The sequence below is a fragment of the Heliconius melpomene genome, chromosome 2 (genome assembly GCF_056956725.1).
Source record: "Heliconius melpomene rosina isolate 202511_hmr_F chromosome 2, ASM5695672v1, whole genome shotgun sequence".
Lineage (NCBI taxonomy): Eukaryota > Metazoa > Arthropoda > Insecta > Lepidoptera > Nymphalidae > Heliconius > Heliconius melpomene.
This window is the reverse complement of record NC_140390.1, coordinates 4,783,420-4,806,434: the sequence shown is the minus strand read 5'-3', so window position 1 is coordinate 4,806,434 and position 23,015 is coordinate 4,783,420. Positions and strand designations below refer to the sequence as shown.

General features: G+C 32.6%; 1 protein-coding gene across 1 annotated transcript; it reads left to right on the top strand.

Moving 5' to 3' along the window:
• The first annotated feature begins 398 nt into the window (after window positions 1-398).
• On the top strand, window positions 399-22,831 carry LOC146540499 (nardilysin-like). The gene is made up of 24 exons (XM_085205970.1): window positions 399-928; window positions 1,620-1,815; window positions 2,450-2,590; window positions 3,937-4,105; window positions 4,541-4,749; window positions 5,653-5,823; window positions 6,845-6,966; window positions 7,406-7,526; window positions 8,093-8,170; window positions 8,681-8,821; window positions 9,328-9,457; window positions 10,260-10,518; window positions 10,910-11,044; window positions 11,344-11,392; window positions 12,339-12,440; window positions 12,959-13,089; window positions 14,354-14,483; window positions 15,014-15,118; window positions 17,412-17,555; window positions 18,468-18,604; window positions 19,406-19,550; window positions 19,973-20,035; window positions 20,489-20,590; window positions 21,342-22,831. Exons 1-24 carry the CDS (start codon window positions 750-752, stop codon window positions 21,531-21,533), a joined length of 3,351 nt encoding a protein of 1,116 aa, XP_085062096.1. The 5' UTR covers window positions 399-749; the 3' UTR covers window positions 21,534-22,831.
• Window positions 22,832-23,015: the final 184 nt, after the last annotated feature.

The window sequence follows — 23,015 nt, the reverse complement described above, 5'->3', positions numbered from 1 at the left end:
GCTTTAAGGGAAGTCCCAGCTGCAGGGTCTGGAGTTTCGCTCGACACATACACTATAAAATCTAGGTAGGATTTTGGACTTTCGGATAGGATAGGGTAGGGTAAATGTATAAAATTTGAATTGACGCAGTAGCGGTAGCTGGGTTGGGTGTTTTTATACTTAAGTACTCAGCATTCATTTTAAAACGAATTAATCTAACTTATCTTATACCTAATCTAATTACGAAAACACCACAAATATTAACACCAATCTCACACTACAGATCTTTTCTGTTTAAAAAGACCCGCAATTTAAATTTAAAATGATCTACCAATTACTTAAAATTGTAAATGTAGTAAAATCAAATATTAAGTTCATAAAATCACAATTTTCGTTCAGTGGGAACATCTCCTTTTATATACACATATAGATAAAAAACTGTTTATATAGTTCAACATCTGACTAATAGAGGGTGTTGATCCATGTTACCACTTTTGATGCCGAAGATTGTTCCCTATTATAGTATATTACTCTGAGGTTAAGTCTGTCACAATCATAACAATATTTTCGAAACGTTTACACGCTTGCCAAGTTTAAAGTATAATTTATGGTAAAATAAATAACTCTTTGACCAATTTCCTCAACTTGTCTATACTCTATTGTCAGTTGACTGTCATTTGACACAATAAATACCGCTAAATTTTGTGTCCGCCTTCATTCAAATTTCGAATATCATCTGGTTATAGCAGTATAAGTAGATCTTGATCATAATGTCTAAAACTAAAAGAATCGGTTTTCACAGAGGTCATAAATTTAAACTTAACTTTGATGTCAAAGTAGTCAATCGGACGACGCCAATTTTAATTACAAGCAATAAAATTGAGAAAAGTGAGAAAATTGAGGTTCTCTCCGAGCCGATTAAATCTGCTTCTGATAAAAAGCTTTATAAGTGAGTATGAAGATTTTAAAATACCTACTTCATTTGTGTACAGAAAAATAATTCTATATTTCTATGAGGCCATCGTGGCGCAGCGGCACAAGGTGTGTCTGTAACGCGACGGTTGTGGTTTATATTTATATTTTCAAGTTTTCGCTCTGGGGTCGAGACAAAGAGCGGCGTTGAGTTCCGCCACTCAACACGCAATGCCTCCAGTATTCGGCGGAAAGTGGGGAACGGAGTGTCTTAACACGAGGTTTCCTCTGCCTATCCTGCTGTGTGCGGGATACAGCGTGAAGCTGATTTGATTTAATTTTTGATTTTGACAAATTATTCTATTGTAAATTTTTATTTTTACAAATGAATAATATCGCACCTTTTGAATTGTAGTGACCTAATACAAAAAGAACCTTGATTTTAATTAAGAAAGAAAAAAGATATAAATAAATAAATCAACAATTAATTTAAGAAGCATTTACTAGTGTATCATCTAAACTGATGTTGTAAGCCTAATTTTTATACAAAAACGTAATTGTACTCATCTTTATTTGATGTTTCCCAAAACTTGATGTTTTTAAAAGGTCTCTATAATTCTAAAGGTGCTATATGGTAAGTGTACTATATACACATATATATTATTTTAAATGTATTTGACCATTATGAATTCATGAATTGAACTGCAAGTTTGCATGTTATCTTGTAGAACAATAAGGTTAGAGAATGGTCTAACTGCACTACTCATATCAGATCCAAGTAAACCATCTGTTAGCAATGATACTTCAAGTGATGACGGAAGCAGTGGTACAGATGAGAGTACAGACCATAAAAGTGATGGTGATAACTCAGTCCAGTCTGCTAGTAGTGATCAACAAGGTACCGAATCTGATGATGGAAAGCTGGTAAGTTACATTATTGTTATTTTAAATGTTCTATTAAATAGAGTCAAAATCTGAGTTGTCTTTGCAATATATAATAAATCCATGTTTTATATAAGACATTAAACTCTGAGGCACTTCCTAGTCGAGTGCGTAAAGTCATTAACATGATGAAACTTCAAAGATCATCAGCTTGTTGTTTGTAAATCGATTATAGTCTAGTGCATTTACTCCTGAGGCGACGCCTCGCGAAGTGATGGTAAGGAAGTCTTTCTTATATCCAACATCTAAACTTTACGAAGACAGTAACGTTCTTATTGTACGTCAATTATTTATTCAAAACAACACTTAAAGCTCACTCGAATAATATGTTGTTTCTAATTATCCATATCCGACATACAAAGTCGGGATCATCATTACATTTACAAGAGAAATAAAAACAATAAAATTAAAAAATATATGACTTAAGATCTCAAAGTTAAAGTGTGTTAAGTTCCGCCATTTAACACGCAATGTCTTGAATGCGGGTGGATAGTGGATAACAGAGTATATACTAGGTTCTCCATGCCAACAATACCACACAAAAGATTAAGTCTAAAACAAAAATCGTTTCTATTAAAAGAAAATTCATATTTAGAATAAATATATTCTGTTTTAGGCAGCGTGTGCTCTTACTGTTGGAGTCGGCAGTTACAGCGACCCAGCAGACATACAGGGATTGGCGCACTTTGTAGAACACATGTTGTTCATGGGCAGCGAGAAATATCCAAAGGAGAATGAATTTGATTCATTTGTTCAGGTAAATAGAAAATATTACCCATCTATGTATTAACTGACGCCGTTGTGGCGCAGTAGCATAAACGTGTAACAGAAACGGGATGTTTGTGGGTTTAATTCCCAATCGAAGGAATAAATTATTATTGATTAATATTACGTATATTTATTAAATATATTTATGAATTTTTCTTCAATTTAGGTGGTAAATTCTAATAAACCATGAAACACGTGTTCAATGATATATTTTTAAGAATCTAAATTTCATAGTTTTATAAAAATCGGTGCCAATTTAAAGATTTTTCCATACAAACTTTCAACGCCTATTTCACCCCTCCAGGGTTAAAGATTTTCAAAATCTCTTCTTAGTGGGTGTCCACGTTATGAAAATAAACATCTGTCCAAATTCCACGTGTCTATCGTTAGCGGTTACGGGTGTGCCGTAAGGTAAGACGCACTTACCTCAGTCAGTGGGAAGGAATATCTTCTTTTATATATACAGGGTGGAATTGTCAGCGCCACTTTAAATGAAACCACAGTTTTAACTACTCTATAAAAGCCTAATATAATTCGGAAAAAAATAATTCTCAAAAATGTAAAAGTTTTTTTTCAAACAAAATAAATAATAAAATTATCGTTTTAAAATAAAACGCCATTTGTAAAGTATAACATAGGCACGCACACACTTACCTGTCAAAGCGGCAACGTCGCATACGTATGTGTGCGTGACACGAAATACAGGTATGGATAAAAAATGTGAAATGAAAAAAAAATCCTATGTCCAAACCGTTGAGGTATCTTGATTATTTTTTTTAATTCTGGGTTTGAAATATTTTACCCTATATGCAGTTTCAGTAAAAGAAGCGCTGCCTCTTCCATCCTGTATATATAGTGTTTTTATAAATACCACTTTGAATGAAACCACAGCTTTTACTAATCTATAAAAGTCTAATGCAGTTATTTTTTTTTACCCAAAATTGAAAAAGTGTTTTTTTTTTCTCAAACAAAATAAATAATAAAATTATCTTTGAAAAAATAAAACGCCATTTGTCAAGAACGACGCACACAGACAGAAACTTATCAAAGGGATAACGCCTTATTTTACCCTATATGCTGTTCCTGTAAAAGTAGCGCTGACGCTTTCACCTGTATATAGATTACAATCATTGTACAAATATAACGAAGTTTTTTTTTAATATCTATTAATCTTCTATAATTAATATAATATAATTTGTTATGTTTCATATCGAACATTAAACATTGACTTCAATTATACTAAAAAGTATGTATATGTTATGTTCAGCTATTAAATCTGTTTTGTATATAAATAAAAGACTACTTAGTATTTTTTTTAACTCTCGTTTTAAATAGACAGAAGGTGGTTACGACAATGCTGGGACTGATTGCGAGGAAACAACGTTTTACTTCGATGTACAGAAGAATTTTCTCCCACAAGCTATGGATATATTCAGTCAGTTATTCGTAAGTCCACTCATGACGAAGGAGGCTATGCAACGCGAAAGAGAAGCTATACAATCTGGTAATAACAAAGATTTATGTAGAAAAGTAATATATATTGTTTTATACTTTAAAAAAAAGAACATACGTTATAGAAGTACTTACTTCCTAAAAGTTTAAAAGTCTTTTTTTTTAAAGATTCTTTTGTCTTGAAAATATTAGACAACTAAGTAATACTTAATTCACCACGTAAATAATACAATTAAATAATATTTCTACTAACTACGAGTATGTCATGTTGCTCTTCATAGTGTTAACAAATTCATACCCGCAATAAAAAAAATGCATTTTCATTTCCTTGCTCTAGTAACAAGACAAAACGCAACATACAGTTCCGGCTCCCAACAAGCAAAATCTCTAAAATTCGGCGGAAAGTGATGTAGTATTTAAGCAATAGGACCGGTTATAGCGGTATACAGGTGAATTTGGTAAAAAAATTAATACATTTTTATTATAGAATTTTCATTGGCCTCTCCGGTGGATGCAAACCGTAGAAACCAGCTCATCTCCTCCCTTTTCCCGGAGGGACACCCAGCTAGAACATTTCCTTGGGGTAATATACGTAGCTTGCGTGACGATGTACATGATGATGACAAATTGCACAAAGCTGCCGTTGACTTTGTAAAGCGCCATTATAGCGCCCATAGAATGACTGTAGCTGTTCAGGTTGGTTGAGTGGGTTAGAAATCAATAATAATGTTAGGTTGATCAGGAATTTTTGTGTAAAGTTGACTATTAAGTAAAAGTACAATGATAGTTATAAAAGTGCCGAACACGTTATTGAAAACCGAATATTAAAATACAATTGATTTTACAATATACAAGACCCATTTTACCTCTATGCATATTCGCCGATTTTTGGTGATTCGCAGATATTTGAGAATTTGTGATTTTTTGGAGAGATCACATATTTTAATTTTTCAATAAAATTGGCAAATACTAGTATTAGTATACAATTAGTAATTTCTGAAAGTTTCATAGACTTAAAAATTTGCGCAACTATTTAAATTTTTTACCGGTCTACATTAATAAGACAATATTTGTACTCAATAAACATTGTTAAGTTTTTGACAAAATTTAGCTTATTTAAAAAAGACTTTTGTTTCATTGTCACTTTCAAAATTTATAGCCCAGATAGTTTTAAAATATTACATTATACAAAAAGTTTACTATTGAGGTATATTTAGAAAAAAAATCACGAGCACAGACTCAACAGTCGGGCTGTATTTGCCAATTTTCTTCTAGAATCCCATTTTTTCCAATAAACCAATAATTCTCAAATATATGCCGAACCACTGTGAAATGGATAGGTACTGAAATCCTCTTGCCATAGACAACCGTTTATCCGTCGATCGCGTTACAGCCTGTATATTCTCAACGCAATATCTTGGAATATTAAAATTCCTTCATCTTTTGATTCTTGTCTTTATAACGATTTCTTTGTTGAATGTATTTTTCTATGTGCGCACTTCTTTTGTATGTTAATAAAAAGTAGTCATAAGTTTGTGAGAAGTTATATATATATAAAAACACAAAAAAAGAAAATTCTGAATTTTTCATAATTTACAGGCCCGTATGGATCTCGCAGATCTAGAGAAATATGTATCGAGTACGTTCGGACAAATACCTACTAATAACTTGCCAGCCGATGACTTCAGTAAATTCTCTTTCAAACCAGAAATGGTAACACCGCAGTTCAAAGAGATTTATTACGTGAAACCAGTTAGCGATACTACTGAGGTAAATTAATAATTGTGCTCTACCCTACACCACTGTATTATAGTGTGTACTTTTTATTTATATGGAATTGTCAGCACCACTTTAAATGCAACCACAGTTTTAATTACTCTAAAAAAGCCTAATATAATTCAGAAAAAAATTAATTCCCAAAAATTAAAAAGTTATTTTTTCAAACAAAATAAATAATAAAATTATCGTTTGAAAATAAAACGCCATTTGTAAAGTTTGACATAAACATGCACACACTTACCTGTCAAAGCGGCAACGTCGCATCCGTATGTGTGCGTCACACGAAATATGGCTAAAAATAGGAGAAATGAAAAAAAAAACCTACGTCCAAACTGTTCAGTTATCTTGCTTAAGTTCTTTAGTTCTGGGTTTGAAATATTTTACCCTATATGCAGTTTCAGTAAAAGGATCGCTCCCTCTTCCACCCTGTATATAATAAGTAATAAAAATTATCTCATATAAAGAATGACTGAATAAAAACGGCGCAGGGCTTTGCCGCCTAGTTACAAGGCGAAAACTTGAAAACGGTACAAATATCCTAAAACTAGTTTCTCTTTACCTATTTCGAAATATAAGTAAATAAAAATAATAAGTTGATTAGATGGCTTAGAACATACCTACCTGATTAAATATGATGGTTGTGTAATAGTTACTTTAAATATAAGTAGCAGAGTGATAAGACCTAGTGCTCTAGAATTTCTGTGGTATTTTCGTGTAAAATTCAAGAAATATAAAAAAAGTCGTGGCCGCACTGAAGTTAGGTTTTTAGAATTTTTGGTCAATGTTCACTCGGAAAGAAAATAATCAAAAGATTGTTTTCTTTCTTCTCGAACAAATCCCAAAAATCAAGTCTGCGCTACGACGTGATGACCGTATAGTAAATGATAACATTTTCTATTTAAGAATATAGATAAATGTTTGCAATGGAATATAAAACATTTTTTTGAAACTTTCAGCTTTTTTATTTTATATTTTAAAAAAAAATGAAATAGTTAATTTCTTTTTCTTCTAGCTACATTTAACATGGTGCATGAGATCATTGATTTCCGAATACGAATCGAAGCCGCACCAGTACGTGTCGTTTCTACTGGGACACGAGGGAAGCGGTGGCCTCCTCTCTTATTTGAGGAATAAGTGAGTTAAAATTAGCTTCTATATGTATATTTATATTTTTAGATACACCATGTATAATTGTAACATTAATTGTTGAAATTTTGTATGGATCGTAATTTTGTTTATCTTTTGACCAATAATCTACCTTTCATCTTTTTAAATAATAATAATCGCGTCTCCGCTCATAAAGAGGCGCCAAATAGTCCGCAAAACTTTTTAAACATACATATGAAATTATAATCTGTTCACCTTGGGGGTGCTATAAAAGTATTTTGCCCCGGGTGCGAGTTTATTTATCAGTACGGTTAGAAATCAGAAGTGAAGTATATTAAATAAAACGTTACTAAGGTACAACACACCTGTTAACACTACAGAAGTGGGGCATGGAGAAGTGTCTGTGTCTCTTGCGACAATATATAATTAACATATATCTATAATTATGTTTTTTTATTTATCTCAGAGGCTGGGCGCTCGGTATCATCACGGGTAATTCAGAAAGTGGCATAGAATATACTTCTATGTACAGCCTGTTCTCAGTACAAATCTTTCTTACTAAAAATGGACTTGATCATGTCGACGAGGTGGGTATTCAAGAAATAATTATGAAAAAATCAAAATTAAAATCAGCTTCATGCTCTATCTCCATTACAGCAGGGTAGGCAGAGGGTACATTGTGTCGTAATACTCCGTTCCCCACTTTTCTCCGAATTATGGAGGCATTGCGTCTTGAGTAGCGGAGCGCTGGTCCTCCACACCAGAGTGAAGAAATGAATTTATATTTTATATTATTATTATTATTTTAAATTTAAATAAATAGTTGCTTTCCTCGAGTGGCGATCGAACCCACAACCAGTCGATTTTGCGGCACACTTTGTGCTAATGCGCAACGACTGGCCTCGTATGATTATAACAAATTCTATATAATTTTTGTAGGCAGGGGGCAATTAATGTTAAGACATTCCGTTCCACTTTTATCTGTCTTATCCTTGAGACATTGTTATTAACGGTGTACCAAGCGAAGAATGAAAATAAAAATTATTATTTAAGTAAAGTATTTGAACAATTTAATATATTCATTATAAATAAATGAGGATATTTTTTAAATTATTATTAATGTAATGTAATGTTAATTTTTTTGTGTAAACAGGTGGTTGAAGCTATATTTTCATATATTCAAATGTTGAAACAGATTGGACCATCAGAACGAATTTATGAAGAACTAAAGGTATATTGAAAATTAAAATACTTATGAATTAATTATAATAATGTTGTTTATTTTTATACTGACTTATTCAGAGTAGGTGAAAAATGGTAGTAGATAACTACTTTTTACATTTATTGGGAGATTTTTTATAGCTTCAAACGTCCGTTCAAGAATTACGTCAGCACTATAGGGGAGCAGGGGGAAGGTCTTTGTTTTACTTATTTTTGATGAAAAAAAACTTCGTAGTTTTTTTAAGCGTAGACTTTTTTTGAAAAATTTAAAGTATGTTTTTTTTCATATGTTTCCTGAATATATTCTAATTATATTATTAATTATAATTCCTATATGATGGAGTTAAAGCATGATTTATAATGAAAAATATTTCATAATTCGTTGCTAAAATTCAATAATGTATCTCGTGACAACGTGAAGCTGATTAGCTCTATCTCTCCATCTACAGCTAGCTTCAGAGCAGTCACGACTTGTCGATCGTACTGTACCATATACCATATACTATAAAATGATTTTTAGACAATAGAAGAAACGAGTTTCCGTTTCGAAAAGGAAGCAGAGCCTGCAGACTATGTGGACGCTATGGCGCAAAACATGCACCTGTTCCCGCCAGAACATTATATAACGGGGCATAGATTATATTATAAATTCGATCCCAAGGTAAATATTTTTTTAAATATATTTATTTGTAGTAGTGAACCAATTGAAAGGTATAATATGTACCAAGCCGCTCGGCATTGGTATCAATAATTAATTGCCGAGGGATGTCTGTGTGTATTATTATTAATATTAAAAAAATAGATGAAAACAAAAACTTTGAATTTATATTTTTTATCTAATTACAAATATAAATATATAATATCTATATCGTCTTGTATTCATTAATAAGATGGATAATAAAGCGAGACGTGGTGCAAGGGCACTAAGTGTCACTGTAAAACTGACTGGTTGTGGGTTCGATCCCTAACTCGAGTAGATGAAATATTTATTTAAATTTATATTTCCATTTCTTTGAGTTCCGCCACTCAACACACAATGCCTCCAGAATTCGGCAAAAAGTGGGGAACGGAGTGTCTTCACATTAAGTTCCCTCTGCCTACCCTGCTGTGTGCACCTGCGGTGCGGTGACTACCTTTTATAGAATAATAATATTTTTTATATTACAGGGTATAACTTCACTTCTAGACGGTATGACGGCGGACATGGCCAATGTGATCATAACGGCCGACAAGTACTCGAAACCGATACAATACAACGATACAGAGAAGTGGTTCGGCACTGAATACAAAAAAATAGGTGTTTATTACATTTGTTGTTGTTGTTCTTTAATTATGGCGATCCGAACGTGCCAGTTCAGCACTAATCACTTCGCCAAATTTATTACATTTTTCATTTTATTTCTTTATCTGTCACGATGTGGGATAGTGTCTGATCATCAGCACGACGGTCGTGGGCAAGCTAAGCTAAGCATCCTCCGTCCAAAGTAGAGTGTAGATAGATATACAGCATGGAAGAGGCAGCGCTCCATTTACTGAAACTGCATATAGGGTAAAATATTTCAAACCCAAAACTGAAGAAATTGATCAAGGCACCTCAACAGTTTGGACGTAGGATTTTTTTTTCATTTCACGATTTTTCTCCATACCTATATTTCGTGTGACGCACACATACGTGTATGACGTTGCCGCTATGACAGGTAAGTGTGTGCGTGCCTATGTTATACTTTACAAATGGCGTTTTATTTTAAAACAATAATTTTATTATTTATTTTGTTTGAAAAAATAACTGACAAACAATATGAGTGATGAAAGAATGGCAAAAAAGATTAATGACAGAGCAGTGAGTGGAAAGAGAGGTAGGGGGAGACCTCTGTTGACCTTCGAAAATAGTATCAAAGGTATTATCAAAGGTAGGAGGGCCACGTTTAAAGCATGAGGACCCCATGGAGAGCATGTATGAAGACTCAAGTGTGAACGAGGCGAAAGAGGTATGTAGAGACCGTACCGATTGCCGCTCCGTCCTCTCTGACCCCACCACACTAGGGGTAAAGTGTGAAGCTAAGCTAAGCTAAGTTAGATATATTTTTTTATTCTTACAGAAAAACCAAAACCCTGGTTAAATAGATGGCTGAATGTGAAACCCTACAAAGAATTTCATTTGCCCGACAAAAATATATATATTACAAATAATTTCGACCTCGAACCGCCCGCGCCCGCGTACCTAGAGGAAGCGAAGAGACTCGGCATTGATTTATATAATAGTACCGATAGAGTTATTCACAAGAAAGTGTCTAAAAGCGAGAAGAAGACTAAAGTGTTCTCTAAAGGTGACTTGATAGCGACGGTTAAAAATTTTAGGTATGTATTTATAGTATAAAACAAATAGTAATATATGTGTTTTTTCTTAACTACAAACTGTATTTCGCGTATAGCAAGTAGAAAGCCTCTACACCTAGTGTTAAGACACTCTGTTTTCCACTTTCTAGATATTACGTGTTGAGTGGCCGAAATCAACATACAATATCAATCATACGTCTTCGTAAACAATTTGATATAATATAGTACGGTACGACAATTCGTGGCCGCCCTAAACTAATGTTTCTGAAATTTAGAATTTTGTTTATTTCGTAAGAAAATGATCACAGTATGAATAAGAAATCTTCGCAATCATCTGCAGCTAACTTCAGGGCGACAAGGACTTGTCGATCGTCCTGTAATCAAAAATATTATTTAATATTTTCCTTTGCAGATTGGATCAACCAAATTTACTACGTAAGAATAGCAACATGGAGGTGTGGTACAAACCAGACTTCAAGTATCGGCTTCCCATGGCTTTATTGTACTTCTACTTCCTTACTCCGCTCAGCATACTATCGCCACGAGAGTAAGTTTTTTTTTATTAACATAATCATATTTAAATAGAAAAATTTTATTTGATTTTGAAATAATAGAAATAAAACAACTTCACGCTGTATCCTGCACACCGAAGAGTAGGCAAGTAGGCAGACGGAACCTATTGTTAAGACACTCAGTTCCGCACTCTCCGCCGATTTCTTGAAGTATTGCGTGCTCCTCAAGTGAGGATCGAATCCACAACCAGTCGGTATTACAGTCACACTTTGTGCCCCTGTGCCACGACTGGCCCCTAATTAACTTAAATTTTTATTATTTGACTTGTTCCAGCGCTTGTCTCCTCGACCTTTGGTCTGATGTATTACAACAAGGACTCAAGGTATATATATTGTTTTTCTTAAATCTATTATTCTTTATTTCCGAGGAAGCTGTTTTGAATTGTATTATCTTATGCGTATTAACAATATTAATTTACGAGGGGCATTCAAAAAGTAAGTTTCCCTATTTTCTAAATGATGTTAAAAACAATTTTTAGGATGATGGTAAAAAATGCATATTTATTTATTATTTGAAACTTAAACTATTTTTCTACATAGTCGCCTTCGACTTGGATACATTTTTTATGTCTGTATTGAAGTTTAAGCAAACCTTCCTTTAAAAAAACGTGTCCTGTTTTGCAAACACTTTGCGGTAACCCAGTTTGTCTTTCAAGATTGTAAAGATTGAAGTTCGGCAAATGTCAATACCAGAAGGAATCAATACAAGAATATCATCAATAGTCAGTCGTCTGTCATCTTGAATGATGTTTTCAACAGCATCGATAACTTCGTCCGTAGTGGCTGTTTTTGGCCGTCCTGCTCGCTGTTCATCATACGCCATCGTCGCACATTTGCACATTCATACAGTTGTCACCGTAAACTTGCACTAATTTACTGTGAATATCGTTTCCATTTAGTCCTTTAGCAGTAAAAAATCGAATAACTGCACGCAATTCAATATTGGACACGTTTTCCAAAGGTACCTTCAGTGTTGTCAAGCTTAGACTGCTAAAAAAACTATTTTCGGTCATCAATATCGGTGCCGTTCTTACCAGCAGACCCAAAACTGAAACTATGTTCAGTGTGAGCCCGCTAGATGGTACTCATTAAAAATGCCAGACCAGCGAAACTTACTTTTTGAATGCCCCTCGTATAATAATTAGGCATTTCTTTTGGTTACAAGACAAACTGCAGCGTTGAGATCCGTTACTCAACACATCTATATGTGGGATATTGTGAAAAACTGTATATAGAAAAAATTTTGTTTTATTTTTTTAATTGTAACAGGAAGAAGTGTACCCGGCGACTGCAGCGGACTTATCATATGCGTTATCTGTTTCTGACAAAGGATTAACGTTGAAAGTGAACGGTTACAACCAGAATCTACATGTAAATATAAACTTTTTTAACACTTTTCTTTTAAATATTTTTTATATAAGTATGGACCAGTTTAAATAATAAACAGAACCTAACCAAACTCTCCGTAAACTACCCTTGAAGTGTATGTACCCTTTCTAATAAGAAAATCATCGTAATTTGTTTGGCGGGTGAAAATTGGCCAAAATAAAAAAGTCAAAAAATCGTCTAGATCGTCTAAATCGGCTCACCCAGATAAAAGTTCAGAGGTAACAAACAAAAAATAAAGTCGACTTTCTTTTTTTCTGCTGAAAATGTATTAATATAAAATTTAGCTTTCCCTAATTGTCATATTATTATTTCAACTGTCGTAGCATATTAAAATGGAAAGGTACGACATCGGATCCCCTCGAATATCCCTCCCTACACTAGGATTTGGTCATGGGTTCGATTGTCACATCATTACGCCACCAGATCCCCTCGAATGCCCCCACACTAGCATGTGGCTGTGGGTTCGCTCCTCACCTCATCCCCCACCCACCTGCCCGCAGCTGCTAGTGGAGTTGGTGTCGCGCGAGATGAACCTCACCTCACGCCTCACGCCGCAGCTCTTCGAGGCGGTGCGCCAGGATCGCGCGCGCGGCTACTACAACTACCTCCTTGACTCGCAGAATCTGGATGAGTATGTTTGAATGTGATAGCTTTTGTTTTTTTGGTTCCGTTTCTTAGTGCTCCTTAGTATTTTATTTACGTTACATATTTAATAATAAGTTCCCAATAAATATTGTATTAGCTAAATAGCCTGACATGAACTAAACTTGTCATACATAATTCCAGCTTACCCACTTGAATTCACTTTATTACTTTTACTGCTGCTTATTAAAGCAAATAAGTAATAAATTAGTCGGTAATGAGTATGGCACGCGGTCTATGTCCGCAGGCAAATTCGAGGTTCCTAGGGTGCACAACTATTATGGTGATAGAACCTATGTGCTTAATGAATTGCCTGAGGACATACGCTGCGAGCCAGACTTAAGGAGGTTAAAAATTAAACTTAGAGAGTATTTTTTGGCAACTGTATAATTGGAACAGTTGATAGAAAATACTTCTTAATTTAATTTTAATTTTAATTATAAGTAAAGACTACTTTACTTATACTTTACTTATAGTACTGGAGATCAAACTCACAAAGAGTTTTGCAGGACACAGTTTAACTTTTTATGTATTGTTAAATGGTAGTGATAAAATTAAAAATATAAAATTAAAAATAAAAATAAAAATAAATAAAATTAAAAAAAAAGTAAATTGTATTGAAAATGTACTTAAGAGTTCGACTCGAGTATCTTCCGACTACCTTATATATATGAGATGACTGTTGCGACACTCGGGATGTCAATACATGAATTAGTCAAGATTAATATAATATGAAAAATATATAAATTGTATTGTATTAACTATGTTATTTACATGTTCAACTTATATCCAAGGTACGAGTACATACTGTTACAATATGACACTTATAAAAAATAAAACGGAATCCTTACAAATATCCTTTTTTTGATTATTTGTCCATCTTTCTGTCTGTTAAGACCATTTTTTGTCAAGATCACCTCGACTTATTTTCTTCAAGTCAACGCAATCAAAAGATACGAGAGTTTATGCTATTTTGTGTAAAATTTTCCCAGAAATAACAAAGTAGAATAAAAAATACATTAATTAGAAGCTAGAATTCTACAATTTGGCACGAAGTCCAAAAATCCATAAACTGCACAATGCGGACGCAAATTTAAATTTCTCAGCTTTTATAAGTTATACGAGTATACGGTATTTCCTGTTAACTTACAATCTTAAACTTGGCCACTAGAACTTTTTGTAGAAAACTAAACAAATACCCAAGCGAATACAATTTAAACTATTATATACACTGAATTAAATACTTGTTACAGTGATGTCCGGAGGGATGTTATTCTGGAGCCCTATATATCTGCGAGAGACACATACGCCATCATACAAAATATTACGTATTGCGAATTGAAAGAATACACTGACAAGTTGTTAGGGAAAATGTATTTGCAAGTAAGAATATCATGACTATATGTAGATATTACAATTTGAATTAAAAAGATATGTAATTATTATTTTTCGTTTAGAGGTCGTCATGGCACAAGAGTGTGACGGTAACGCAACGTTAACGACAAAAAAAAATTTTTGCTTCACGCCGTATCCCGCGTGTAATAAGGCAAAGGCAACATCGTGTTAAAACATTCCACTGACTACTCAATTTTCGCGATATTGCATATCTTGTGACCAGAACAAGGAAATGAAAGTAGTTTACTTCCACGAGTGGGAATCGAACCTGTTAACGGTAACGTTTACAGTCGAACGCTGTGCCGCTGAGCCCCTTAGAACTTAACGTTCTATTCACTAAGATGTAAAAAAGTTATTTCTTTATTTAATCATTCATGTCCAATTATTATCAATAACCAAAATGTTGCTATTTGTATCGTATCGTAATAAATTAAGTGATATTTATTATTACTTAATTTATTACGTCTAAATTTATTATTACTTAATTTATTATTTGAAAGTAAAAAATACTTTTTAAGGTACTTGTACAAGGCAACCTCGCCTGGAATGAAGCTATCACGATTTCTGAAAATGTGTATAAAACTATAAACTGGAAGCCACTGCCTGAAAAGGAAATGCCTGAGGTAAATAATAATTTATTAGATATATATTTTTGCTGTAAAACAGATAGAAACTGCTTGAAGAGTTGTTGAGTCACTCTGTTGTGTATAATTAAAATACAATATATCCCCCGAGTGAGGGTCGAACCCACAATCGTGTTATTGCATCATTTTAATAAAAGCTTGCTAAATCACTGCGAAACTTTTTAAAGAGTCAAAAAAATTCGAAAACGAGTATTAAAACGAGTATTTATTTGTGCTGTAAATTTTACCTTCTTGAAAAAATTCCACCATGAAGATCAGACCCCTGGGAATTAATAATAATAATAATAAAGCCTTTTATTTACCATTGCCACAGTTACAAACTTAATGCTAATTTAATATAGTTTACTTTCTAATTTATTTATTTTATCTACACTATACTATTATTTATTTTATCTAAAATATTACTAATAATATTTAAGTATATGTTATAAGGAGATATATATATTATATTTTTACATATTCTAATTTTACATTAGCGTTGATTAATTGTTTCTTTTACTCATTACTTTATAATACACACTCTACTACACTAATTACTTGTTACTTACTGTTCATTTACTTAATTTTTTTTTCTTTTTAGTTAACTTTTATTCTAGAAGAAGAAGATCTTTTGTTTTAATTTTGTTTTTTTTTTTTTATTTCTTCTTTTCTTATTAGTTTTACTATGGAGGAGGTGCTTGATTGCTATGCTTGTTTGTTTTATTATTATTCTTATTTGTAGGATTAATTACAAAATTTAATTTTCCTTGTTTTATAACTCCTTCTGAAAGACTGTTTGATGGTTTAGCTGGTACATCCTTTTGTTGTATTTTGTTCTTTTTATTTATTTGTATGTTTTTCTCTATATTGGTTATAGTAGCATTTTCAGGTGATGTAGGTAATTTACGCTTAGAATTATTTTTCCATACAATAAGTCGATCATATTTGATTACAGCTATGTTCCCTTTATCTCTTTCTAATTGTAATTGTTGTTGTAGTTCTCTTCTTTTCTCCAGTATCTGTTTTGGATAATCTTCTTTGATGTAATACTGCGTACCTTTTAACTCCCTCTTTTGTTTCATTATTTTTATTTTTGTGCCTAGAGTTGAGAGAGTAACTACTATTGGTCGTGTTCTTTCATCTTTCTTTCCTATTTTTTTGACTTCTTGAATGTCGGCATAATTTAGTTTTACAGAGAGATATTGCTCCAACCAGTTGATTACGTTTCTTTCTAGGCTCTCGTATGTTTCTTCGTTGTTTTCTATACCGAAAATAACCACATTATTTTTTCTTGTCTGTCTTTCTAAGGCTTGAATCTTTTTTTCTTGATTTTCCACTCTATCTTTCAGATTTTCGTAGTGTTTTTCTATTAATGAAAATTTCTCTTCAAATATTCTAGTCATACTGAGAGTTACTTGTTCAGGAATAATTCTTCCCGTTTCTCTGATTTCTTGTTTTTGATCGTTCAATTCTATTGTAATTTTTTTAAGAGCGTTTAAGATTTCTTCCATGATTCTAAAGTGTTATTGTTTTGTGTTAATACAGGTAGTGGCCTCTGTTGTCGTCTTTTAGCAGATAATTTTAATATTTATTGATATATATATATATATGTATATATATATATATATATTTATAAGTCCTGCCCTCTCGTGGTCAGTGGAAGAAGCACTGATTGATTTTCTTTAACAGATCTATGTATTTACGCCTGTTATCCGCTAGATGGAGTCTTACGGTCGTGTCGCAGTTCCCTATCGAAATGACTTGCTTTTTTTTCTTTTTTAATAAACTCCCAGATTAATCGTCCTTACAATTTGTAGCAGATATAGGCAAAATTGAACAATAAATCTGTCCAAAAACTGCGTTCACTTCACCATAAATTTTTAGTGTCTAAGCTATGACAAACACAACCGTCTTTCGACCGTTAACACTGTCACCGGTACTTTTTTCACTGTTTTTGCACTTATATGTTCTTAATCGCCGACACTTTACACTTTTCAAGTTCTTTTATAGTCCATGGATATATTCCAACACTATTTATTGCAATTTTTACAGTAATTAAATAAATAACCAAAATTATTCACAGAGCTGATGTTAACCGTGGCACAGCAGCGCCCCTCCCTAATCCCTAAGGGAATTAATATCCTACATTTAATTTGATATTAATTTCAGTTTTATAGCTCGATGCTATCTTAGAATAATGACTTTAGTCAAACGGTGGGTCCATATAAATAGACGGAAATCTAGGTTCAATGTTATTATATTTTTTTCTAAAATTATTATTTTATCGAAACAGATAAGGGTACATAAGTTGCCATCAGGAGAGAAGCGTGTTCGAGTGGAGAGTTTTAACCCCTCATCTACTAGTAGCATAGTGACAAATTACTACCAGGCTGAGGTAGCTAGTCCTAAAGATACGGCGACTTTGGAGGTTATTATGGTATGTTTTTTGATATGTTTTTAAATATAAATTAGATTTATTTTATTATTGATAAGTTGCATTTTATCGTGTTGAAGAATTTGGTTAAGATTTGTGTTGGGTTATCCATTTTTTGGCTAAGGCTGTAAGCCATATAACATTACGCTAATCGTTTCAATGACCCATTGACTGGGTTTTTCACTCTTTATTATTTCTGTTTGACTGAAAAAATATTAACGGATAGTCAACAGTACATAGAAATATTTCAATATTATATTTGTTTAAATAGATTTTCGTAGATTGGTAACGGTACATGGTACGTGATAAGATTCGAATCATAGATAATAAATTAATTGATAAAGGGATGATAAATAAAACCACAGAAATGTTAAAGATTAAAAAGCATATTAGTTAAAAAAATATTTTATTAAATTACCAAACTTGAATAAAATATATACACCAAATTCGTCCTTGTAAAGCTATGAGATAACGCATCCAATCACGTCATTGTACATCCACACGTAATCACACATGCACAAATGAAGTCACATATTCACACATGCGGTTACATCCACACATGATATTACACATCCACGCGTTCACACCAGAGCGTACATTCACACATGAGGTCACACATCCACATATAAGATCACACATCTACAAGTTGAGTTGCCACTCAAATCCACATATGTGATCATACATCCTTACGTGAAGTCACATGTCGACACATTTGATCACACATCTATACATGAAAACATGCATTTACATAAAAGATCACAGAGTCCATTTGTAGTCTAATTGTTACTACCTCTTCAGTTTTTTTAAATATGAGAAAAGTTTTAAAATATTTTCGAGGACTCACTTATATAATAAATACGAAAAGTTAGAATTTCTTCTCTAATTACTGAATTCTTTCTCTATTTACGAATATAGACGCTTATGGAGGAACCAGTGTTCGACACGCTCCGTACTAAAGAGCAGCTCGGCTACAGGGTGTTCAATACGATCGGATACAATTTTGGTGTTCTGGGCTTTTCTGTTACTGTCATCACGGAAGTGGATAAGTTTAGGTATGTCCTTGTCAGCACATTTTGTTTTTTAGTACCGGTCCCGATTACCGTAGTAGATAGTTGACTCGGCCGTGTTCGCACTGAAGTTAGCTGTAGATGGGTATGGGCAGATTTGACTTAAAGGTTTTTCTTACTGTTAATTAGGGTTCCGTATCTTTTGAGGAAAAAAGTAACCCTTTTAAGATTACCTTGTTTTCCGCTTGTCTATCTGCCTGTCTATCAAGCTTCTTTACCTTAGGAACACTTGGAGATTTCGAGTTGAAATTCAAACCATACACTCATATCTACGACCCCATGATTTGTTAAAAAATCACAATTCGTATTTTTACATTTACTTAATTAAAAATATGGCCGTTCATACCGCATAAATGCATATTTCTAAATTACAAAGAGAATCAAAATTACTAGGGTACTTCCTGGAGAGCCTAGAATCATAAAATTTGGCAGTTAGCCTCTACACGTAGTACTAGTTCAGGAAAAAATCTGAAAACTATACGTTTGTAACTACAAATGTATAGTTACAAATTTATAGTTTTTTTAGGATATAACCATATCCTAAAAAAATAATGTCCAAAATTTGATATTAAAGCCGCTAATTCAAGTGAGATTTCAGATGAAAGGGTTCTGGCTAACTAAGATTGAATTTGAGAAAAAGCTCGAGTTCCATTTATTTTACGGAACCTTCGTTTTTTTCTGGAATGAATGTAAAAATGAAAACCTAACTTCAGGGAGGGAGGCTTCAGGAGGATAGCGTCGACTGTACAAACAATTAAAATAATATTATATACAATTTCCATACAGCGTGTCGTACGTAGATCAACGTATAGAGGCGTTCCTAAAGAAGTTTGCCGGGGACACGAATCTGGGCGGAGAGAAGGCGCTCGCTCCGGTGCGGCGCGCCCTCGAGCAACAGAAATATAATGCTGATAACGAACTAAATGACGAGGTCATTGTTTTGCTTTGTTTCTTTTTATTTTTTAACCTTAACTTGTATTGGCAATGTGAATTTTGTTGTTATTATACAGTTTTAGGGGCATCCTGTATCCTGCACACGGCAGGGCAGGTAGAGGAGAGGAGACTCCGTTCTCCATGCCATTTTCCGCCGAATTCTGGAGGCGTTGTGTGTTGAGTGACGGAAATAACACCGCCGCCACCGGAAATATAATAATAAAAATTCAATGACCAGACAGGTCATATTGAATAAATAATATATAGATTTTCATTTTTCTTTTTGTTAGGCAAGCCAATATAACCAAAAATATGTAATATAAATATTGTTACAACAGATTAAAAAAATTACTTATTTTAGGAAGAATTATTATAAATTTATTTATTTGCATATAATATAAATTGTGATCAAATTTACAGTTTGAAAGATATTGGAGTGAGATCGAAAGTCAGGAGTACCAGTTCCAAAGGCTCTATACTGAGGTAATTATATTATTTTCATCATTTTGATCAACTTACGTCCGGTATATTGTTAAAACTAAGTTAGTAAAACATGCATACTTATACATCGCAACTGTTGCCACGTCTTTATTAATTAACTAATAGTATAATAGTAATATAGCACTTCATTCTTAACCCCCGACGCATACAAAAGGGTTTTATAAAAGTTTGACGTGTCTGTGTTTATCTGTAAGTCCGTCTGTAACTCCTAAACGGATTTTGATCTAGTTTTTTTTTTGTTTCACAACCACGATTCAATAAACTATGTTCATTCATTTAAAGTTTAGTATCGAGGTTTCTATATTTTTTTAATTTATAGAACTGTACTACAGACATATTTTCAATTAATTCAAAATATAACCATATTTTGTATTAATTCAAAATATTTAATAATTTTTGTCGAAGAGTTTATTTATTGTGCTTATATTATTATAGGCTGAGGCGGTACATCGAGTGAAAATTGCAGACGTCAACAGTTGGATCGAACAACACTTCGCCTCCGGTAACAAGACGTTGTTTAAGAAACTTTCTATTCAGGTAATAATTAAACTCCTTTTCTTTTTTTATATTAAATTGTTCTAATAAAAAATGTGTGACGATGCTAAAAAAATGAAAGCGTTGAAAGTTCATAAATGAAAAAAAAAATGAACTAACGGTTTATATAATCTTATGGTGTCATTTACTCCTCAAAACAATTACTTACATTGATTACTAAACTGTACGCTTAGCTATTTAATTTAGTACACTTACATTGCATGTTTCCAAATGTTTGTTATTGTTGAGCAATACAAATGTATATAAATTCTGTAATTTCCATGTTCCGCTAAATTTTAGAAAAATTATATGATGAGTGGCGCAACTCAACGCCGTGGTTTGTGTCTTTATTAGAGTAAGAAACTAAACATTCAAGTTCGATTAAGAATCGAACCCACAACCCATTCGCTTACAAATAGACACTGTGTCTCGATGATCACTAGAAATATTTAAATTTTTCTATTATTTTTTAATTCGAAGAGAGGTCAGTCGTGACGCAGAGGCACAAAGTGTGACTGTAAAATCGACTGGTTATGTGTTCGATCCCCACTCGAGGAGATGAAGTATTTATTTACATTTATATTTTCATTTCTTCGCTCTGGTGTCGAGGTAAAGCGCGGCGTTGCCACTCGACGCGCAGAACTCGGCGGAAAGTGTAGAACGGAGTGTCTTAACACTTGGTACCCTCTGCATGGCCTGCTGTGTGCGGGATATAGCGTGAAGCTGATGTTTTTTATTTGTTTTTTTAATTCAGATTGTTGGAAACGAGCCCAAAAATGAAACAGCAGAAGAAACAGCACCAAAGAGTTTGAAACTCCATTACTTAAACGCAACTAATTCCGGGGATCCAAAAGAAGACACAAATAATTTTATCATGGATATCGACGAATTTAAGAAGAATTTACCTATTATTAATGTTCCCAAAAATGAATTGCCTCAGTCCTAATCATCGGCATAGAAAGGGAAGGGAGGGGAGCCGAGTGGTCAATGCAATCAATGAACTTTACTTACGACAAAATTGGCAAAATAAAAAAAAAGCATTGACACGAATGTTTGTGTCAATGCTTTTTTAAAATTTTTAGCTTTGAACAGATATATATTTGTTCAAAAGTCTTGGCCCCACTCCCAGAAAAAATATCTAGATACGCTAATGGTGCTAATTGAATAGATAATGTATTTAAATATTAAAATATCGGCTTGAAAATATTGAAATATTAGCTTAAAAAAAGTAAAAATATATGTACGCTATATGTTTCTTTTACCCACTTCCACAGGTTGACTGGAAGAAATCTCTTTTAGAGATAAGTCCACCTTTATTAACCTCATTTCTATAACTTAATTTTCTTTGTTTATTTTGTTTATCGTGCAAAAAAGAATATTTATTTTTATTATTTCGCTTCGTATATACTATTTTTACTAATGATGTAACGAATATCTTGCGAATTTAAATATAAAAAATAAACAATTTATAACTTCAATATATTATAATTCATTTCTTTCATAAGAAATATGATTTCAATATCGAAAAATATATGTACGAGTAACTGACCATTGTAATCATATTATTGGATTTTCATTTACTTTATCGTTTTGCTTAAATATTTATGTGTACCTTGGATAATAAATTTTAAGATAAGTACTTTTACTTAAAACTGTGACGTTACTATTAAAATTTAAAAAAAAAACAATATTTGCTTTTGCGAATTTTCAATTTAAATTCGTTACATCACTATTTTGTACAGCCGTTATTAAAAGTGTTATTATAATATTTTAAATTCATTTTGTTATTAAGTGTTCTTATTTTATTTTATTTTTATTTATACATACATAAAATATTTCTAATATTGCTCTTTTTATATTAATATTATTCTTTTTGAGGCTGTATACATTATATATATATATATATGTGTACATTAGAAATTTATTAATATTGACACAGTTTCACAACTACTGAATTAGCTTTAGACTTTTGCAATGGCAAAAGTAAGTGATGTATATGTCATTGACGTGTGTTCAATAGCAATGGACGGAATTTTATAAATATAAAATATAGTAGGTACCTATTCTTATATTAATGTCTTAAGTTATAATTAGTAATTTCACTTTTATATGATACACAATATGAAATCAGCAATTATTTTAAGTATTTTATGTACCATACACTAATAAGTATATATTTTATAGAATGTTATTTTGTGTGATCGCTTTATTTTTTGAAAAAGAAATAAAAATGTTTTTCCTATTGCAGATGAGTTTTTTTAATATATGGTTCATAGCACATTATATTCAAGTATTTTTTTTTTAAAGAAAGAACGAAACTGTAATATAATACATTTTAAAAAATAATTACATATTAACATACAACTTGGATGCGTCCGTCGCTCGCTCAGAGCCGTCTTCTGTCGCCGCAAGTATCGCTGTAGCATCA